Consider the following 18,883-nt stretch of genomic DNA (forward strand, 5'->3'; position numbering starts at 1 on the left):
ACTAGCAATCTTGCAGTTTTGGGGAGGGGGGATGAGGTTGTGAGCCAACCTGTGGGACACATTTTCTCTCTGCTCTTGACTACATGTTGTCATTACTGGCCCTAGAGCTAACAGCCTGCCATTAACCTTATTAATGTTCTGCTGTTTCTTGTATTTGTTTTGTAGAATCATTATTTATTGTATATGTCAATTAGAGTCATTTAATTTGGGAGATCCAAGCTAGACATGAAGACATTTATATTTATATATATATATATATATACACACACACATATATTTTAAATATTTTACAGAAAGCTGTCGAAGAACCACTTAATGGTAGGTAGTAATTGAAATTTTGATCTATATTCAGGGACTTGGTTTTTGTTCCAGTCCAAAAATTAGCTTTTGGGGCTGTATAAAAAATGTATATAAGATAATGAAAAAATATTCCTGACCTTAAATTATTGGTTTTTCATAGATCTCTTATGGGTATTAGAAAATAGCTTATGGCTCTGTAATTCTTGGTTTATCTGGACCTTTTCAAAGTTCAGATGGCTTTTTTTTTATACGATAAATACCACTTTGATCTTATAAATTCATTTGCCAAAAGGAATTAGTTTCTTAATGAAAGATTGGTTCCTTCTGAAAAGTAGATATGAGTTATCTTTTGCATGGGGTTCACAAGTTTCTAGGATAGTGCTTAGCAAAACTTGGGGGGGTTTTTGGTTTTTTGCCTTTTGGTCTCTGATTTCCTCATTTGATCCAACTGGTATTGGGGGAAATCCCAATTAATGCTGATGTATAATCAAGAGAAAGGCTGGTTGTGCATCAGACCCTCTAATTTCTTTTCCATTACATGGAACTCTTGCATGTCTTAAATTACAATATATTTTAACACTGTTCCTCCTAAACTGCTGTTTACATGGAATTCTTGCATGTCTTAAATTACAATATATTTTAACACTGTTTCTACTAAACTGCTGTTTACTCCTTGCTTCTCTAACTACTAACATTTTGCTTGGTTTTGCAAAGATGCGAAAGGAGTGATGTTAGAATGATGGTAAGTTTTGCCTGTATTTATTAGCTTTGCTTTTCAGTAGGGCTATGGGATTTTTCCTTTGTTTTGATTTTTTCCCTTTTTCATGAAACAGGAGGCACACTTCAGAGCATTAGTATTTCTAGTTATTAGTTTTTCTAGTAAGACACAATCCTTGAATATTTCACCAAAAATAGTCCCTGAGGCCCAGTTTTTCTAGCTATGAATTAAGGTGTGTGCGGGTGTCTCCAAATAGTGGTGGTTTATAGTCACTTTAAAGCCATTGGCAAACTTCCTTATTTCCAGCATCTTTACAGATTTTAGTTTTGCAGCTGTGGCTCCATAAATCCATTTGCTGCATCAAATGGCCCTGGCCCCTTATTAAATCAGGCAGGGGGCTTTGCAGTCCACAGGTCGCCCTCCCAAAATTTCAGTCAACTGCTGAGCCCCAGAATGCAATGCAGCGGAGAACAGTGATAGAAAGGAGCTTCTTCCTTCTCCAAAACCAATAACAATATGAAGCAAATCTCCTACATCTTCCCCAGCCCCTTTGGCAAATGCAGATGACTAGGGAAGGAGTCAGCATCGGGCACAAATAATGGCTGGCTACTGAGCCAGGGTAAAACTTGTAGATGTCTGTTTGCCTCCCTTGAGAGGCTCACAGCCTTGTAGCAAAGAATGCAGTTCACAAATAGAACATATACATATTATCTGAGTGTGGAGCTTGTGGAGCCAAAATTACGACACCCTCACACAAGAGGGAGGTTATCAGCAGTCCCAAGGTTTGCGCAAGAGAGAGAGAGAGAGAGAGAGAGAGAGAGAGAGAGAGAGAGCGCCTGAAAAAGGAGAAGAGGGGAATGAGACAGAAACAGTCCAATGAGTACAAAACATGCTAAATGGCTAAAGTATATTGAGTAGAGGAATTGGATTGGAACATCTTGAAAGAAGGTAGGACTGACTGGAAAACTGAATGAGGGCCTTCTATTGTGCAAGGTTTGCTGCAGATTCCACTTGGCTGTGAATGTCCTACAGGCAAAGTTGCCAGGCACACGCAGGGTCAGTGGGAAGAGTTTCCTGCAACATTGCTTAGCTGGTGGTCAGGAACCCTGACCATGAACACCCCTCCACACTGCAACATATTGAATTGCCACTTTATTCCTGTTTTTTAAATTACTTTCCTTCCTTTATAAATAAAGGCAAAATAGTATTGGTGGTGGATGTGATCAGAAAAAATGGTATTGGTAGTGGATGTGATCAGTCTGTTAGACTAATGCTTACTAAAAATACTGATTTTCCTAATTTTGTTATTAATCCATAGGGAATTGAGCAGGGTGGGAAATAAGTGTTCATGTTTTACATACTTCATTAATCTCTGGCTTGCTATTTAGTTCGGTGGCTTCTGTATTAATCTTGATTTCATGGGAATCAAGATTAATTAATCTAGGACCGCAACCGAACTTGCAAGTAATTAGGTCTTAGTCATTCAAGCAATTCATCAATGAGATAATCATGAGTGTTTAATCTGTTTGTTCCAACTGTTTGTGCATCTTCTTAACACTAGATTCAATGAGAAAGTAAGTAAAATTCATTAAACCCCACTTGTACTGTGTTAAAGAGATGGGGATACTTGAAGTGTAAAATAAGAGGACATTATTATTCAGTTTATATCCTACCTTTTTTGCAAGGAGCTCAAGGGTTCCCCCCTCCCCGTTTTTTTCTTCACAGCAACCCTTTGATGTAGGCTAGGCTGAAATACTCAGTCTGGACATCACAGTCCTCTTCATACTCTCTCGTCAGTACTTGGTCTTTATACAGTGGTGCCCCGCAAGACGAATGCCTCGCTAAACGAAAAACCCGCAAGACGAAAGGGTTTTCCGATTTTTAGCGGCTTCGCAAGTCGAATTTCCCTATGGGCTTGCTTCGCAAGACGAAAGCCCATAGGGAAATCTCCGGGGACAGCGGGGAAGCGCAGCGCGCCTTCTCCTCTGTTCCCGGACCTGTCCTAAGGCTTTCGGTGGGAGGTCCGGGAACAGAGGACAAGGCGCGAAGGGCTTCTCCTCTGTTCCCGGGGCTTGCGGTGGGAGGAGGGTTTTTCCTCCCCACCGCCACCTTTCAGAACAGCATTCTGAATGTTGGCGGTGGGGAGAAAAGCCCTCCTCCCACCGCAAGCCTTCAGGACAGGTCCGGGAACAGAGGGGAAGGTGCGCAGCGCTTCTCCTCTGTTCCCGGACCTGTCTTGAAGACTTGCGGTGGGAGGAAGGTTTTCCTCCCCACCGCCAACATTCAGAAGGCTGTTCTGAAGGCTCGCGGTGGGAAGAAAAGCCCTTCTCCCCCGCCAGCCTTCAGAAGAGTTCCCGCCTAGGCTGCGGATAGCAGCCTGCTGCCCTGCGCGAGGGGCGCTCTTAAGCCCGCCAGCATTTTAAGATCGCCCCGGACAGCGAAGTCCTCCGCTGTCCCGGGGTTTTTAAAATGCTGGCGGGCGGCAGCGAAGGTTCCGCTGCCGCCCGCCAGCATTTTAAAATCACCCCGGGACAGCGGAGAAGTCTCCGCTGTCCCGGGAAGGCAGGCGGGGGGGAAGCAAAGACTTTCGTCCCCCTGCCGGCCTTCAGAAGAGGTCGGGGGACAGACTGTCCCCGGACCTGGTCTGAAGGCGGTTTCCATAGGAACGCATTGATTGATTTTCAGTGCATTCCTATGGGAAACCGTGCTTCACAAGACGAAAACTCGCAAGACGAAAAGACTTGCGGAACGAATTAATTTCGTCTTGCGAGGCACCACTGTATTCCCTTCAGTCAGAAGACAGTTCAACTACACAAAAATTATGCTCTGTCACCCCAATGTCTTGTTGATTTTTAACTAAGAATGAGTGAGTCCAAATGGAATGTCCACTGAAGATCTGCCACAGTTTGACCTTTTTGGTTCCACTATCCTGTCTTAAGAAGCTGGTCTCCAATGTCAACTGACATCATGGAAAGTCTTGCAAGGCATATAGATACCCCTGTTATTAATTGTTTTTAACATAACTCTTTCTTGTTACACTAACTGAGTAACAGCTTTTATGCTCCAGGTCTCTTTTAGAAGTAAACTGCCAATCTTTTTGTCTCATTCAGAACTATCTACAAATCGAACCCTTTTTATAACAGAACATCATTCATTTACGTAACCTGGTCATGTCACTGTTTCTCCACATGGACATACAAACCTGCCTTGTACTGACATCTCATTTGCACATAACAGTAAGCCATGGTTAAGTAAACTACGGTTTATTAAACTGTAGTTTGACCATCCAAACCCACCACCTTAAATATTGTTTGTTTGGTATCAGCAAACCACATCCTCAAGCCATGATTTATTGTTGGCTTGTGAAACTTGGTTTGTGTTAAGGAAGGCTTGTGAGTACACCAAGCCATAATTAACTCTGGTTTGTTTAGCCACCCCACCCAAGATGTTTGCCAAGCTACAAAGGAATAGCTAGAAAACACTAGATCTTTACAGGACACCCTGGAGAGCCACTGGCAGTCAGAGCCAGATGGACCAAACACATCATGCTAAGCCATGATTTGTTTGGCTCTCCAGGGTGTGCTGTAAAGATCTTTTGCATCACATGACAATTTAACTGGAGATGCTAAGGGTGGAACTTGGGACCTTCTGCATTCAGTCTTACACTTCAAATACATTTGCACATCCTCGAATAGGTTTGTGGAACTGAAAATAGCTGCAAAAACCAAATGGTGCTGATCTTTCATAATGTATATAGTGAATGGCTATTATTCCTATCTCAAGCAACCTACCTTAAGTTCTGAAGGCACTCGCTCGATTTATCAGATTTAACTGTTTGTTTTTAAAGTGTACCAAATTTCAGATGATAATTTTGTGGTTTATTTTTCCCTTCCCAGCAAAGTAAAGCAATCTGGCAATGGACATGGAAACAAGTGGAGAAAGACTTTTGTTGATACACCGTGGCCTTGATGATGCACTACTCAAAGAAAAAGAAAATCAGGAAATTAGTTGTTTTGCATGTGTGGAAAAGTGCTGTAATGACTTATGAGGTAACTTTATAGTCACAGGAGTTGTGGTAATGTTTAAAAGAGAAATGAGTGTATGCACGTGAGTTTATTTTTATTTCTCTCCTTTTTGGTTAGATGAGGGAAAGAATACAAAGGACTCTCTCTCTTTTTTTTTTTTTACTCACCGTTTTGTGTCTCTTTAGTGCTGCACTGTTGAACTGCCACTTTTCATAAAGACCAGACTTCATGAAAGGACTACTTTCCAACATAACAGTGTTTGGCACATTAGCGCCTTTCTGTCCTGGGCCAATTTTTGTGATGCTATACAGCAGCTACTTCTTACATGAAGTAGCACTCCTAGCCTCAAAACTGGGGAGCAGTGTTGAAGGAAGGGAAGCAGAAGAGTTGCTCATGAGTCCGCAGTTCTCACTCTTTCTTTTTTTACTTTTTAAAAAACTTTTTTGTACATACAACTGTTCAGTGCTAATGTATTTGCTCAACCTTTCCCAACCTAGTTGTCCCTCAAGTGTGTTGAACTACAACTCCCCCTCAGCACCAGCCACACAGCCATGCTGGATGTCGCTGATAGGAGCCACATTCCAAAACATCTGGAGGGGTCCTGGGTTGGTGAAGGCTGATTTATATTACGAAACAAATGGTTTTTTCCTGGTAGCCTGCAACATGGCCAGTAGGGTAAAGTGGCCGTGATGTCATGTTCACGCTAAGCCAGTTTGGCACAATGTGCAAAAACTGCCTAATTCCAATCTTACCTTTTTGACGTTTTCTATGACAAATACAGAAACAATATTCAAATGAGAAAACTATTTATATTAAGCACTGTTCATACCCTATGTGGTGTGAATGTGAGTGGATACATTACAAGATGAACAGATAGTTTGTATTATAATATTTTTGAAAAACGATCGTCATTAGTCTTTTCTAAATAAGAGCCTGGTTTCCAACTCTCACAGATGATCTCAAAAGTCCCATCCACACACTTCCTGTTAGTATTCCTGCTGTATATACTGTAATTCTTTGTGTGCTTTGGTGATCAGTATTGTAGTCAAAGTAACTTTCTCTTTTTTCCTATTCTTTAATTAAAATGCTCTTTAAAATTAAGGACCGAGTTCAGCTTTCGTGGCACAAATCCCAATTTCTACACTGCTGAATGTAGTAGTCCTTTAATGTTCATGAGGCTGAGAATCATCCCATAACACTTATGCTAATTAAATCCTATTTCTTTTCCATCTCCTGCAGTTGCCAGAAACTTATGCGCAGAAACAGGAGTTGTTCTTTTTTGGTCTATAGATTGCCAGCATTCCAAATTAAGCTGCATTATTATTATTATTTTGAAACTATGATTTCTGTGATCTCGTCTTTCAGTTATTTACATATACAGGATTTATTATTTATTTTTATTAAATTTTGTATACTGCCTATATCCATAGATCTCAGGGCAGTTCACAATATATAATTACAATATAAAAACACACAAAATACATAATAAAAAAGGACAGAAACAAACCAATAATCCCCACTTCATTCAAGAGGATTTAAGGAACTGTATTCCTGTTTCCATCCCACTAAAATATTCTGTGTAGACTCCATTCAAGAAATTGCATTAAAAAAGCATTGTGTGCTCTTCTGCACCTTCCCAATAAGAATCTATCCACTTTAAATGGACTGCAAGATTAATTGTATTGAAACATAGCGTTCTGAGCCCCTAAATTGTGGAGTTTCCCTTTTGGAAGTTCAGGTCAATTTCGTGAAATGCTCTTTATTAAAATGTTCAGTGGGACTTTTGCTCAGTCTCCTGATAGCCCTCTCCCCTCAAATAAAACTGCGTTTCACATCTACATAGCTAAAATGTTTTATTTTAATCTAGTTAGCTAATTGTTACTACCTGAACAACCATCACCACAATGAAGGCTGAGAGCATAGACTTCTTGAGTAGCTGAAGGCTTGATGATGCTGAAGGCAAGTTCCCCACACCCCCACTCATTGCCCCATTCAGTACAGCAGTTAATGAACAAAACATTTGCCTGAATAAAGGGCCTTATTAGAGCGATCTGATGCAGTTTGGTTCTCATTTTTTAAATGGCTGTGCCCCCTGGGAGCAGGAATATCATAGATTGCCTCTGATTTTGAATGTTTGCTTTGCTTCTCTTTTTTTTATTACTCTGGTAGCGCTGTTCAATGCTCATATTCCTGCATTGGTTTTCCAAAATTTATTATTAAGATTTCTGGGTACTATTGTTTGATCCTCTGATAACTACCAAACTGGGTAAAAGGCCTACATTCTCATGTCTGCCCCTAACTGAGGGTAGGTATTTGAAGATCATAAATATTCATGTAAAGATGGCAGGATTAGGTGGTAAGCTTGTACATTGGCTTTAAATCTTAAGGTTTGGGATCTTGGATCTCTCTTTTTAAAAATTTAGATACTATTGTGCATGTGTTTGAGGTCCGCCATCCTGAATGCAAAACAAAATTCAGTATATCCCATTAGTTGGTGATCCGTCCACGTGTTCCGTAGCATTGTAGTAAGTTGATTCATTGCTGATGCATCTCATTTCTGGAGCATGCAGAAAATGAGAATTCTGCAAATTCATTCCATGCTATATTTGAAGTCTAGTCCTGCTGTTTGCCTTGCAAGACTATATGATTTTGTTTGAAAAAGCACTAAAAACAACTTATGTAGCCCACAAACGGGTAAAGCCAAATTCTTTCCTATAAATAAATATTCCTTCGTCTTACAGAAAGACTTTGATTCTGATTATGCCCGTTTGAGAATGTCATAACATGTACAAGAGGGTCCTGTGCTTTAAATTTCATACGGCCGTCATTCAGAAGAGAAAGTTTTCCTAAACTAGTCCTTTATTTCTCCCGATGTTTAAGAAACCAAAGTGGTTATGCCTGTTTTAATACTTGTGATTGGGGTTTCCTTTTTCTTTTTGTATAAATATAAAGCCAAATCTTTGTTGTTTGACCATTTGGAAAAAATCTTCAGTCTTTTAAACATAACAGTGTGTTTTTATTTATTGAACATAGCTTTGTAAATCAACTATATAATTAAAATAAAAGTGTTTTAATTTTTTGAGGGTCTTTCTCCTTGCGTTCTCGAAGTTACTAACAATTATTTTTAGGCCTGCTAGGCTACTTTTCTTTCAAATTAACCCTGAAAAGTTTGTTGCAAATTGTTACTAATTCAGTTTTTCACAGTATGCTTAACCATGCCCCTTTATTTTATTGAAAATATATTAACATTAAAACAGAAATGTCAGTGACACAGTTTTCAGCCGGTGAGTTCAATGCTATGTTCTAAATTAGCATATTAGCACTAAATGTTGAAATTTCTTTAAAACCATGCAAAGAAAAAAAAAGCTTAAATAATTAAATTTCTGGGAGCTAGTGTAAATATAATGGAAATAACTTAGCAAAGTGTAAAATGCTCTCTTCTGTGCTGTGGAGAAATCATGGTGAGGTGCATTTTAAGACATTGAAGTTGGTAATGTACTTTAACCATTCAAGGCATGTTATAGCGTTATGGGCTGGGGGGTGGGGAGTTGGCTAACTTTTTAATTACTTGACCTGAGAAACGTCAGCAAGACCTATGAAGGAAAAATTATTTTCAGGTCAGATGCTTGTCAGATTCATACCTTTTAGCAGTTACTTTTATGGCACATCCCTTCTCAGGTTAAAAATTATTCAGAAGAGCTTCCATAGAAAGCAAATATTTTATTATGCCTGGGACATCTTGGTGTTTTGGTAGGCAAGGTTTGAGGAGTTCATATAGTGACAAGAAGGTCTGTTTGGGTGGGGCATAATTTATTGGTAGGAAAATGAAGAAGGGAAGGCAAATGAGATTTCAAAGATAGAATGCCTGATGTTAACAGCTGCAGATCCATTAGCATTCCAGTTTTAAATAAAATTGAGTCTGATTCACCTCATGCTTCAGAATATGTTGTTTGAGACTGAACAATTTATATGTTTTACAAGGGAAAATATAAGGTATGTGAAGTGTAGGTGACCTTGTAACCGAAGCAACACAGAAAACACAGGTGAATGTTTCCTGAACTTCTCCATCCTCTTGGCATTGGTAGTACAAAAGCTTCCTTAGAATTCTAGATTTAAAAAAAACACACAAAAATCCTTTGCTGCCAAGAGCAACAAAATAATAAAGCACATCTTGATGTGCTTTGTTCATAAAAATTCAGCCCAAACTGTTTCTAACCTTCTGCTGATGTTTCTCTTTCTCCCACTCCCTCCATTCTCGTTTTAAACTTGACTGTCTTATATTGCAATTTTCTGAATTCCCACTTCACATGCTTACATTTTCTGCCTTTACTTTCCTGTCAGGCATGCAGCATTAGCATATTACCATAAGCATACATTGGACTTGGTTAATGCAACAAATTATCTATTTATTTCATATATTTATGTATCATTTAATAACAGAACAGTTTCCAAGTAGTTTACAAAAACCCCCACAAATTAATAATGAAACTATAAATTATTATTATTTCTCCAGCCACTCTGGGTGGCGTACAGCATATCTGAAAACATAAAACATCAAGAGTTAAAAACCTCCCAAATAAAATAATAAAATTCTCAAAAAGCATAAACTTGACAGCGCATTTTTAATACATATTGAGAGTCAGGGAAGTGACTAACTAGCCTGACCACAAGCCACCCCTTTTTCCAAATGCTGCTGCTTTCATGCTAGACCTTGCTATGGCCATTGTTGGCTGCCATGTTCAAGGCTGGGCAGGAGTTTTTCCACTTGACAAATTGGCCAGCCACTTAGTTTTTGCCCACCTCTTAGAAGTCATCACTACTTTGTGAGGTTAGGCATTGGGTAAGCCTTAGTCTTGGCTGGAGGGGAGGTTGTAGCCTCTGCTTGCCCTCCTTGGTTAAGGGTATCCCATTAAAGAGATCTGTGAGGAGTTCCTTCTGTTTGACACCCAGATGGGAGCTAGGGCCACAGAACTCCAGCAGGGACCCCTCAGGGGGTACCCCTATTTGATGTAGGTCATAGTGTTGCGAAGGTTACCTGGATACATGTTTAAGGTGTGCTCAAAGACTACAGACACAGCAACTGGAGAAAAGAAAGTAAAATTTATTGCTGACAGCAATAGGTCCAGTGGAGTTCTCTCCCAAGGACTGGACCCTGATCATTTGTGCTCTGGGCTTATATACCTTTTTCCAGATAGCGTTAGGCATTACATATTCATTGTTGTTGTTGTTGTTTAGTCATTTAGTTGTGTCCGACTCTTCGTGACCCCATGGACCAGAGCACGCCAGGCACCCCTGTCTTCCAGTGCCTCCCACAGTTTGGTCAAACTCATGCTGGTAGCTTCGAGAACACTGTCCAACCATCTCATCCTCTGTCATCCCCTTCTCCTTGTGCCCTCCATCTTTCCCAACATCAGGGTCTTTTCCAGGGAGTCTTCTCTTCTCATGAGCTGGCCAAAGTATTGGAGCCTCAGCTTCAGGATCTGTCCTTCCAGTGAGCACTCAGGGCTGATTTCCTTAAGAATGGATGCGTTTGATCTTCTTGCAGTCCATGGGATTCTCAAGAGTCTCCTCCAGCACCAGAATTCAAAAGCATCAATTCTTCAGCGATCAGCCTTCTTTATGGTCCAGCTCTCACTTCCATACATCACTACTGGGAAAACCATGGCTTTAACTATGCGAACCTTTGTTGGTAAGGTGATGTCTCTGCTTTTTAAGATGCTGTCTAGGTTTGCCATCGCCTTTCTCCCAAGGAGCAGGCGTCTTTTAATTTCGTGACTGCTGTCACCATCTGCAGTGATAATGGAACCCAAGAAAGTAAAATCTCTCACTGCCTCCATTTCTTCCCCTTCTATTTGCCAGGAGGTGATGGGCCCAGTGGCCATGATCTTTGGTTTTTTGATGTTGAGCTTCAGACCATATTTTGCGCTCTCCTCTTTCACCCTCATTAAAAGGTTCTTTAATTCCTCCTCACTTTCTGCCATCAGGTTTCTTCCAGCAATCTTAATTCCAGCTTGGGATTCATCCAGCCCAGCCTTTCGCATGATGAATTCTGCATATAAGTTAAATAAGCAGGGAGACAATATACAGCCTTGCCGTACTCCTTTCCCAATTTTGAACCAATCAGTTGTTCCATATCCAGTTCTAACTGTAGCTTCTGGTCCCACATAGAGATTTCTCAGGAGACAGATGAGGTGATCAGGCACTCCCATTTCTTTAAGAACTTGCCATAGTTTGCCGTGGTCGACACAGTCAAAGGCTTTTGCATAGTCAATGAAGCAGAAGTAGATGTCTTTCTGGAACTCTCTAGCTTTCTCCATAATCCAGCGCATGTTTGCAATTTGGTCTCTGGTTCCTCTGCCTCTTCTAAATCCAGCTTGCACTTCTGGGAGTTCTCGGTCCACATACTGCTTAAGCCTGCCTTGTAGAATTTTAAGCATAACCTTGCTAGTGTGTGAAATGAGTGCAATTGTGCGGTAGTTGGAGCATTCTTTGGCACTGCCCTTCTTTGGGATTGGGATGTAGACTGATCTTCTCCAATCCTCTGACCACTGCTGGGTTTTCCAAACTTGCTGGCATATTGAGTGTAGCACCTTAACAGCATCATCTTTTAAAATTTTAAATAGTTCAGTTGGAATATCATCACTTCCACTGGCCTTGTTATTTGCAGTGCTTTCTAAGGCCCATTTGACTTCACTCTCCAGGATGTCTGGCTCAAGGTCAACAACCACACTACTTGGGGTATACGAGACATCCATTTCTTTCTGGTATAATTCCTCTGTGTATTCTTGCCACCTCTTCTTGATGTCTTCTGCTTCTGTTAGGTCCTTTCCACTTTTGTCTTTTATTATGGAAATCTTTGTATGAAATGTTCCTTTCATATCTCCAATTTTCTTGAACAGATCTCTGGTTTTTCCCATTCTATTGTTTTCCTCTATTTCTTTGCATTGCTTGCTTAAGAAGGCCTTCTTGTCTCTCCTTGCTATTTTTTGGAAATCTGCATTCAATTTCCTGTATCTTTCACTATCTCCCTCGCATTTTGCTTGTCTTCTCTCCCCCGCTATTTGTAAGGCCTCGTTGACAACCACTTTGCTTTCTTGCATTTCCTTTTCATTGGGATGGTTTTAGTTGCTACCTCCTGTATAATGTTACGAGCCTCCATCCATAGTTCTTCAGGCACTCTGTCCACCAAATCTAAATCCTTAAACCTGTTCCTCACTTCCACTGTGTATTCATAAGGGATTTGACTTGGATTGTATCTTACCAGTCCAGTGGGTTTTCCTACTTTCTTCGGTTTAAGCTTGAATTTTGCTATAAGAAGCTGATGATCTGAGCCACAGTCAGCTCCAGGTCTTGTTTTTGCTGAATGTATAGAGCTTCTCCATCTTTGGCTGCAAAGAGTATCTGGTGATGTCCATGTGTAGAGTCGTCTCTTGTGTTGTTGGAAAAGAGTATTTGTGATGGCCAGCTTGTTCTCTTGGCAGAACTCTATTAGCCTTTGCCCTGCTTCGTTTTGAACTCCAAGGCCAAAGTTGGCAGTTGTTCCTTTTATCTCTTGACTCCCTACTTTAGCATTCCAATCCCCTATAAGGAAAAGAACATGCTTCTTTGGTGTCATTTCTATAAGGTGTTGTAAGTCTTCATAGAATTGGTCAATTTCAGTTTCTTCAGCACCAGTGGTTGGTGCATAAACTTGGATTACTGTGATGTTAAAAGGTCTGCCTTGGATTCGTATCGAGATCATTCTATCATTTTTGAGATTGCATCCCAGTACAGCTTTTGCCACTCTTTTGTTGACTATGAGGGCCACTCCATTTCTTTTACGGGATTCTTGCCCACAGTAGTAGATGTGATGGTCATCTGAACTGAATTCGCCCATTCCCGTCCATTTTAGTTCACTGATGCCCGGGATGTCAATATTTATGCTTGCCATCTTATTTTTGAACACATCCAACTTACCCAGGTTCATGGTTCTTACATTCCAGGTTCCTATGCAATATTTTTCTTTACAGCATTGGACTTTCCTTTCACTTCCAGGCATATCCGCAACTGAGTGTCCTTTCGGCTTTGGCCCAACCGCTTCATCAGCTCTGAATCTACTTGTCCTCCACTCTTCCTCAGTAGCATGTTGGACGCCTTCCGACCTGAGGGGCTCATCTTCCAGCGTCATAACTTTTATATGCCTGTTGTCTTTTTCCATGGAGTTTTCTTGGCAGGGATACTGGAGTGGCTTGCCGGTTCCTGCTCCAGGTGGATCACATTTGGTCAAAACTCTCCACTATGACCTGTCCATCTTGGGTGGCCCTGCACGGCATAGCTCATAGCTTCTCTGCATTATTCAAGCCCCTTCGTCATGGCAAGGCAGTGATCCATGAAGGAGTACATATTCATAAACTGCAGCAAAATTAAACCAATAAGCTTGGACACCACCCTTCCTATATCCTCCTATGTCCATATAAAGATTACTTCTGCTTTCCATATAATTGCTCATTATTTTAGTAATTACTCATATACTGTTATCAGCAAGCAAAGCACAAATCCTCAATGGGCAGACAAAGCCCCAAAACCGCCTCCGGTTATCAGACATCCTGTGTACTATGTGGAAAGCACCCAACTTGGACATCCTGTTTCACTGAACATTGGGTTATGATGACCGTCCCATGGCTATGATGGATGTCTTCCTTACAAACTGCAAACACAGCTAAATGCATTCATGTTTTCTGCTAACATAGCAATAAGGCTAAGAGAAAGGCACAGCATTTGGCTTTTTAGAATTAGGCACTTTTGGCACTATAAGGTAAAGTGAGGCACAACAATATATATAAAGCCCAATGATATAACTGTATGCTTTCTTTAGGGGGCCTTGCCACAATAGCTCCTCGCCCATGATGTGGTTGACCCTTAGGCAGACTCCCAACAGACAGGTTGGAGTTAAATAAATGGCTTCACCCAACGCCTACGCCAAACCACATCTGTAACCAACAAAGCTGTACTGTATTTGAACCCCCGTAACACTATATGCTGCTGTCTGGTCTGCTTATTTCATTACACAGGGAGCAACTGGGTCTCTGGGCTTTGGCATGCAATTAATTTTGTTTTCCCAACGTTTCCTTATCTGTTAATTTCTGTATTGTATTTGACTTCTGTGCAATGCAAAAGCCGCTGCTGGGAATATAGCCAAATATGGCACAAGTTTAGTACTCATTTCCATGTTACTTGTTTCCAGAAAAAAAAAATCCTCTTGCAGATAACATGGAAATGAGCACTAAACTTGCACTATATATTTGCTCAAGTGGCTTTTATGTTGTGTGAAAACTCAATGCAGAAATGAACAGGGAAACTTCAGGAAAACCAAATAAGCTGCCACATGAATACAGCCTCTGTCATCTTCAGCCTTGAAAGGCTCTTAGCACGTTTTTTACAATGGCACGACATACACACTATACCAGGTATAGGAAGGTACAACTAAATATCTTTCTGTGAAGGGAACAGGCATTTCTTGCCTCGCTTTTACCTTTTCCTTTGCAGTCCCGTGTCCCCCAAAATCTGTTGCTGGGGTTCAAGTGCCCCTTGTGAATGGTGATGGGCAAGACACTTGATGAAAATCACTTCCCCTTCTGTAAATAGAGGGGCAGCATAGGATCCAAGCCAGGCTTCCTCAACCTCGGCCCTCCAGAGTTTTGAGACTACAATCCCATCATCTCTGACCACTGGTCCTGCTAGCTAGGGGTCATGGGAGTTGTAGGCCAAAAACATCTAGAGGGCTGAGTCTGAGGAAGTCTGATCCAAACACATCTATTTAAAAGGAGCAAAATACCGGCAACAATTTAATAAATCAAACCTGCCCAGCATTGGTTAAATCAGATACTACCTGTAGTTAGAAAAACAGGGGCAAATTATAGAGTTTCATTTTTAGAGGTATTACATAAATGATCAAATAGACTTTTGAGTAAACAAGGAAAGTGATTTCATTTTTTAAAAAAGCCCCTTTTGATAGAGATGACTTGGGAACCATGTTTTGCAAGATGTACACTTCATTTATTCTTAATGAAAGAAATTAAAGAGTGTTCATAGTTTAAATGCCTGCCTCATCAGAACTTGCGTGTGCCTCAGCAGGTAATGTTCAAATCCATTTGGAATTCTGCTGCTCTTCTTCATTTCCCCAAAGGAAAAAAAATAATCGTATACTTGAAGATTATGCTAAAAGCATGAAAGCCTTCTTTCTGGAGGTGTCAGTTTTAAAACCGTAATATATTAAACTGGTATTGCCTTTGTGTGTAACCACCATTCTCACATGGCCCACCCAACGTTGCTGTAAGGGATCATTGAGGTCACATCCCTTGGTACTCAATTAAGCACAATTTTATTACATGCAGTGATATATCAAAACTGTGGAAAAGCAGAGAACATTTTCATCAGTATTGTTACTAAAATAAACCAAGTTTGAATTTTGAAAGCACTGAATCTTCCATAGAAACTGCATCTGTAAGACAGCAGACCCCCCCCCCTTTATTAAGCATGCTGAATAGCTTTTTCATGTTTATGTGAATGCAGAAAGTGGTTAGCTGCATTTGCAGGAGAGGTTTGGCATATGTCAGTGTCGCACACTACATCAGTAACAGTAAATCAATGCTTTAGAGACCTGTAAATTCATATGCCAATGCACAGTGTCATCCTGTGGATAATGGAGTGACCTGAGGTTCAAGTCAAAGCTTGAATGTCTAATGATGTTTTGCCATTCTCTGCTGTTCAGCAAAATGTCAGGAGGAGAAGCTGTTAACCAGAACAGTAGATACATAAACTTCCAGATCTGGCCTAAAAAGTGTACCCCATTTTCTAATGGGGCAATGCCACCATCTTCCTTGTCTTCTAAAGCTTCTCTCTGGTAATAGTGCTGGTGGGAAGTTGATTCATGAAAAAGCTGTGATGATGGCTGCAGAGTTTACCCTGTGAGCAATTTATCTAGATAGATGGAGCGAGTGAGCCAAAGCTTCACTGGCTGACTACCTCCTTTCCTCTTAAGTGAGGGCATCCCTAAAGCGAAGTTCAGCTCACGGGAAGTCCACATCCAACCCACATTTTCCCTTTCGCCGAGTATTGAATGTGTGATATGCACAGCCTTCCACCAGAAAGATGTATTGCTGCTTTTGTCCATTTTATCTCCATACCGATTGTGTATAGTGAAATGTCTTGTTTGTTCAGAGCTTTCCTTGCCTTCCCTGTTTCTCAAAGGGAACGATTTGTTGCAGTAAGAACTCCAAGGGGGAGGGACGGAGAGACTGTTGTTTGGGGTGGGTGGCTGTTTCCATCATGCCCCATCCTCCTCCTAGGAGCCTTCATAAAGGAGGAGTAAAAGCAGCCAGAAGAACTGTGAGCCAGATTCTGATCTCTTGAGCTGCGGAGAATGTTGACAAAACAGCAGCCTCTGTGAAGGAAGTGATAAAAGTCCATTTGACTGAAGGGGGGAAAAATTCAGGGCCTAGGGACAGAAAGAGTTGCAGCACACACCAGAGGAAACCTGTGGTTTGAGAGGGAACAAGAATGGCAAAAGTGTCACACACAAAAAAGTGGCTAAAGGCCCAAGAGGCTCTAGGTTTGAGAGAGGAGTGAAGGAGGCTCCGAGTTGAGAGAGAAACTCACACAGACCTTATAAGATGAGCTGTGCACTGCAGGAGAGAAAAGGCAATTAAGCTCTGGAGTAGAAGTTTTGGGATGAGCAGCCAAGGGGTGAGCCAGGGGTCTAGTACTCACATTCAGTTTGAACTAACAATCCAAATATTTGGCAGTGGCTTCCCAATTTATTATACCATTGCCATAGTAACACCTTGAATTATAGGCCTAAATTAGGTCCCCAGATGGCTTGCTACAAACGCGTAATGAAACATATTTATATTAATTTTAAACAGAGAGCAATTAGTATAAAGGGAGGGAATGGAAACTCAAAGTTGAGTGTTATTAATTTAATATTAATAGGAATAGGAATACTAGCATTGAGAGCACAGTACTATATCCATGAATGGCTTCTAATGACATGTGAAAGGGTGATCAGCACAGCAGCAGTGAGCTGCCTATAAAGATGAACGATATCTCAGTGTCTTACTATATATATATTTCTATTGCTTTATGAAAGGCACTTTCAGGAAGGCATGTTTCCTACCTGTAACATTTCCACTGTCTGAAGTAGAAACTCTTGTGGTGCGCTTAGAATTTATGATTCAGTGTAGGCAAACCGGAGGCTTAAGGTTGTAGTGGTGGCAGCATATAGCCTGGAGAAGGCAGGCAAGGTCTTGGGCTGGAGTGAGAAAGGAAAGTGGGAAGGGGGCAGCTGGAGGGGAAGAAAGGCAACCTGCAAGAAACAAGTTGTGTTTTAAGAAAGAACCCAATGGGTTACCTTCCTCACAGAACTTTTCCACCTATGCCCACAGCCTAATATCTGCTCAATGCTGCAAGTTGTCTCCTTGGCTGGAGTGGGGCAGGGTATCTCAAGCAGTGTTAGAAACCGAGATATGAAAGCTAGAAGCTAAATGGCACCTTAAGCCTAGGTTATGGTGGACTGTCTAGGCACACTTTTTTATAACAAGAATATAAAGCTGAAAATGAGTGAACTGCAGCCAAAATCTTATATTCATTTTTCACATGGTCTAAGTGAAGACTTCAAAAAACAAAGCCATGCTTCCCCTGCCTGCCCCCCTAATATTCTTAAGTGGGTCTCTTCTCCAGTCTTCAGAGAGTGGCTGGAAGGGGGGAGGCAGAAAAAGGTCCTCCTTTCCTTCCCCTCTGCAGTTTTATTCTGAAATCTTAGGCACAGGACTGTGCCCAGAGTTCAGAAACTGCTCACATTAATGAAATTTCCTGTCGCAAAAGGTGTCCGGAACAATGGGAGTTTCAAACGCTGATCTCGAGAGACCAAGAAATGGCCAAAGCTCAACATAAGGTGTGAAGATGGGCAGCCCTTACTTAATACAGTGGTACCTCGGGTTACAGATGCTTCAGGTCACAGATGCTTCAGGTTACAGACTCCGCTAACCCAGAAATAGTACCTCAGGTTAAGAACTTTGCTTCAGGATGAGAACAGAAATCGTGCGGCGGCAGCGGGAGGCCCCATTAGCTAAAGTGGTACCTGAGGTTAAGAACAGTTTCAGGTTAAGAACGAACCTCCAGAATGAATTAAGTTCTTAGCCCGAGGTACCACTGTATTTGTTATTTAAACCAAAATTTATACCTAAAGTCTTCTAATTATTTCCCTCATTCAGTTGCCTTTCCTCTTATGCTGCCTAAAGGGGGACGCAGGTGGCGCTGTGGGTTAAAGCCTCAGCGCCTAGGACTTGCCGATCGACAGGTCGGCGGTTCGAATCCCTGCGGCGGGGTGCGCTCCCGCTGCTCGGTCCCAGCGCCTGCCAACCTAGCAGTTCGAAAGCACCTCCGGGTGCAAGTAGATAAATAGGGACCGCTTACCAGCGGGAAGGTAAACGGCGTTTCCGTGTGTGGCTCTGGCTCGCCAGAGCAGCGATGTCACGCTGGCCACGTGACCCGGAAGTGTCTCCGGACAGCGCTGGCCCCTGGCCTCTTAAGTGAGATGGGCGCACAACCCCAGAGTCTGTCAAGACTGGCCCGTACGGGCAGGGGTACCCTTACCTTTACCTTTATGCTGCCTAATATTTTTTTGTCAAACTGGCATCCCTTATTCCTTTCTTTCCCACCCCACCCCCATATAAAATGCATAGGTTTTAATAGAGGGGGAGAATCTATAACAAATGCAAAAATACCCACAAACAAATACGGTACATTTTTAAATTCCTATGCTTTCTGGTGGAATAGAAATAGTGATTTATCAGTGTGTATC

At 41.5% G+C, this 18,883-nt stretch overlaps 1 protein-coding gene across 6 annotated transcripts in view; it reads left to right on the plus strand.

Moving 5' to 3' along the window:
* The window catches only part of CD47 (CD47 molecule), a 45,586-nt gene extending 37,464 nt beyond the window's left edge, over positions 1 to 8,122 (plus strand). For 2 of the 6 annotated variants that reach the window (XM_083737205.1, XM_083737209.1), the window contains one exon: positions 4,915 to 8,122. In XM_083737205.1, coding sequence (XP_083593331.1) covers positions 4,915 to 4,971 — 57 coding nt within the window. In that variant the 3' untranslated portion in view covers positions 4,972 to 8,122. Of the gene's footprint in view, positions 1 to 293; positions 323 to 1,014; positions 1,047 to 4,914 lie in introns of all 6 variants that reach the window. The other 4 variants (XM_083737206.1, XM_083737207.1, XM_083737208.1 and 1 more) reach the window with 4 other exon arrangements.
* The last annotated feature ends 10,761 nt before the right edge of the window (positions 8,123 to 18,883 follow it).

The sequence above is a fragment of the Podarcis gaigeae genome (assembly GCF_964106915.1).
Source record: "Podarcis gaigeae genome assembly, chromosome: 4".
Classification (NCBI taxonomy): domain Eukaryota; kingdom Metazoa; phylum Chordata; class Lepidosauria; order Squamata; family Lacertidae; genus Podarcis; species Podarcis gaigeae.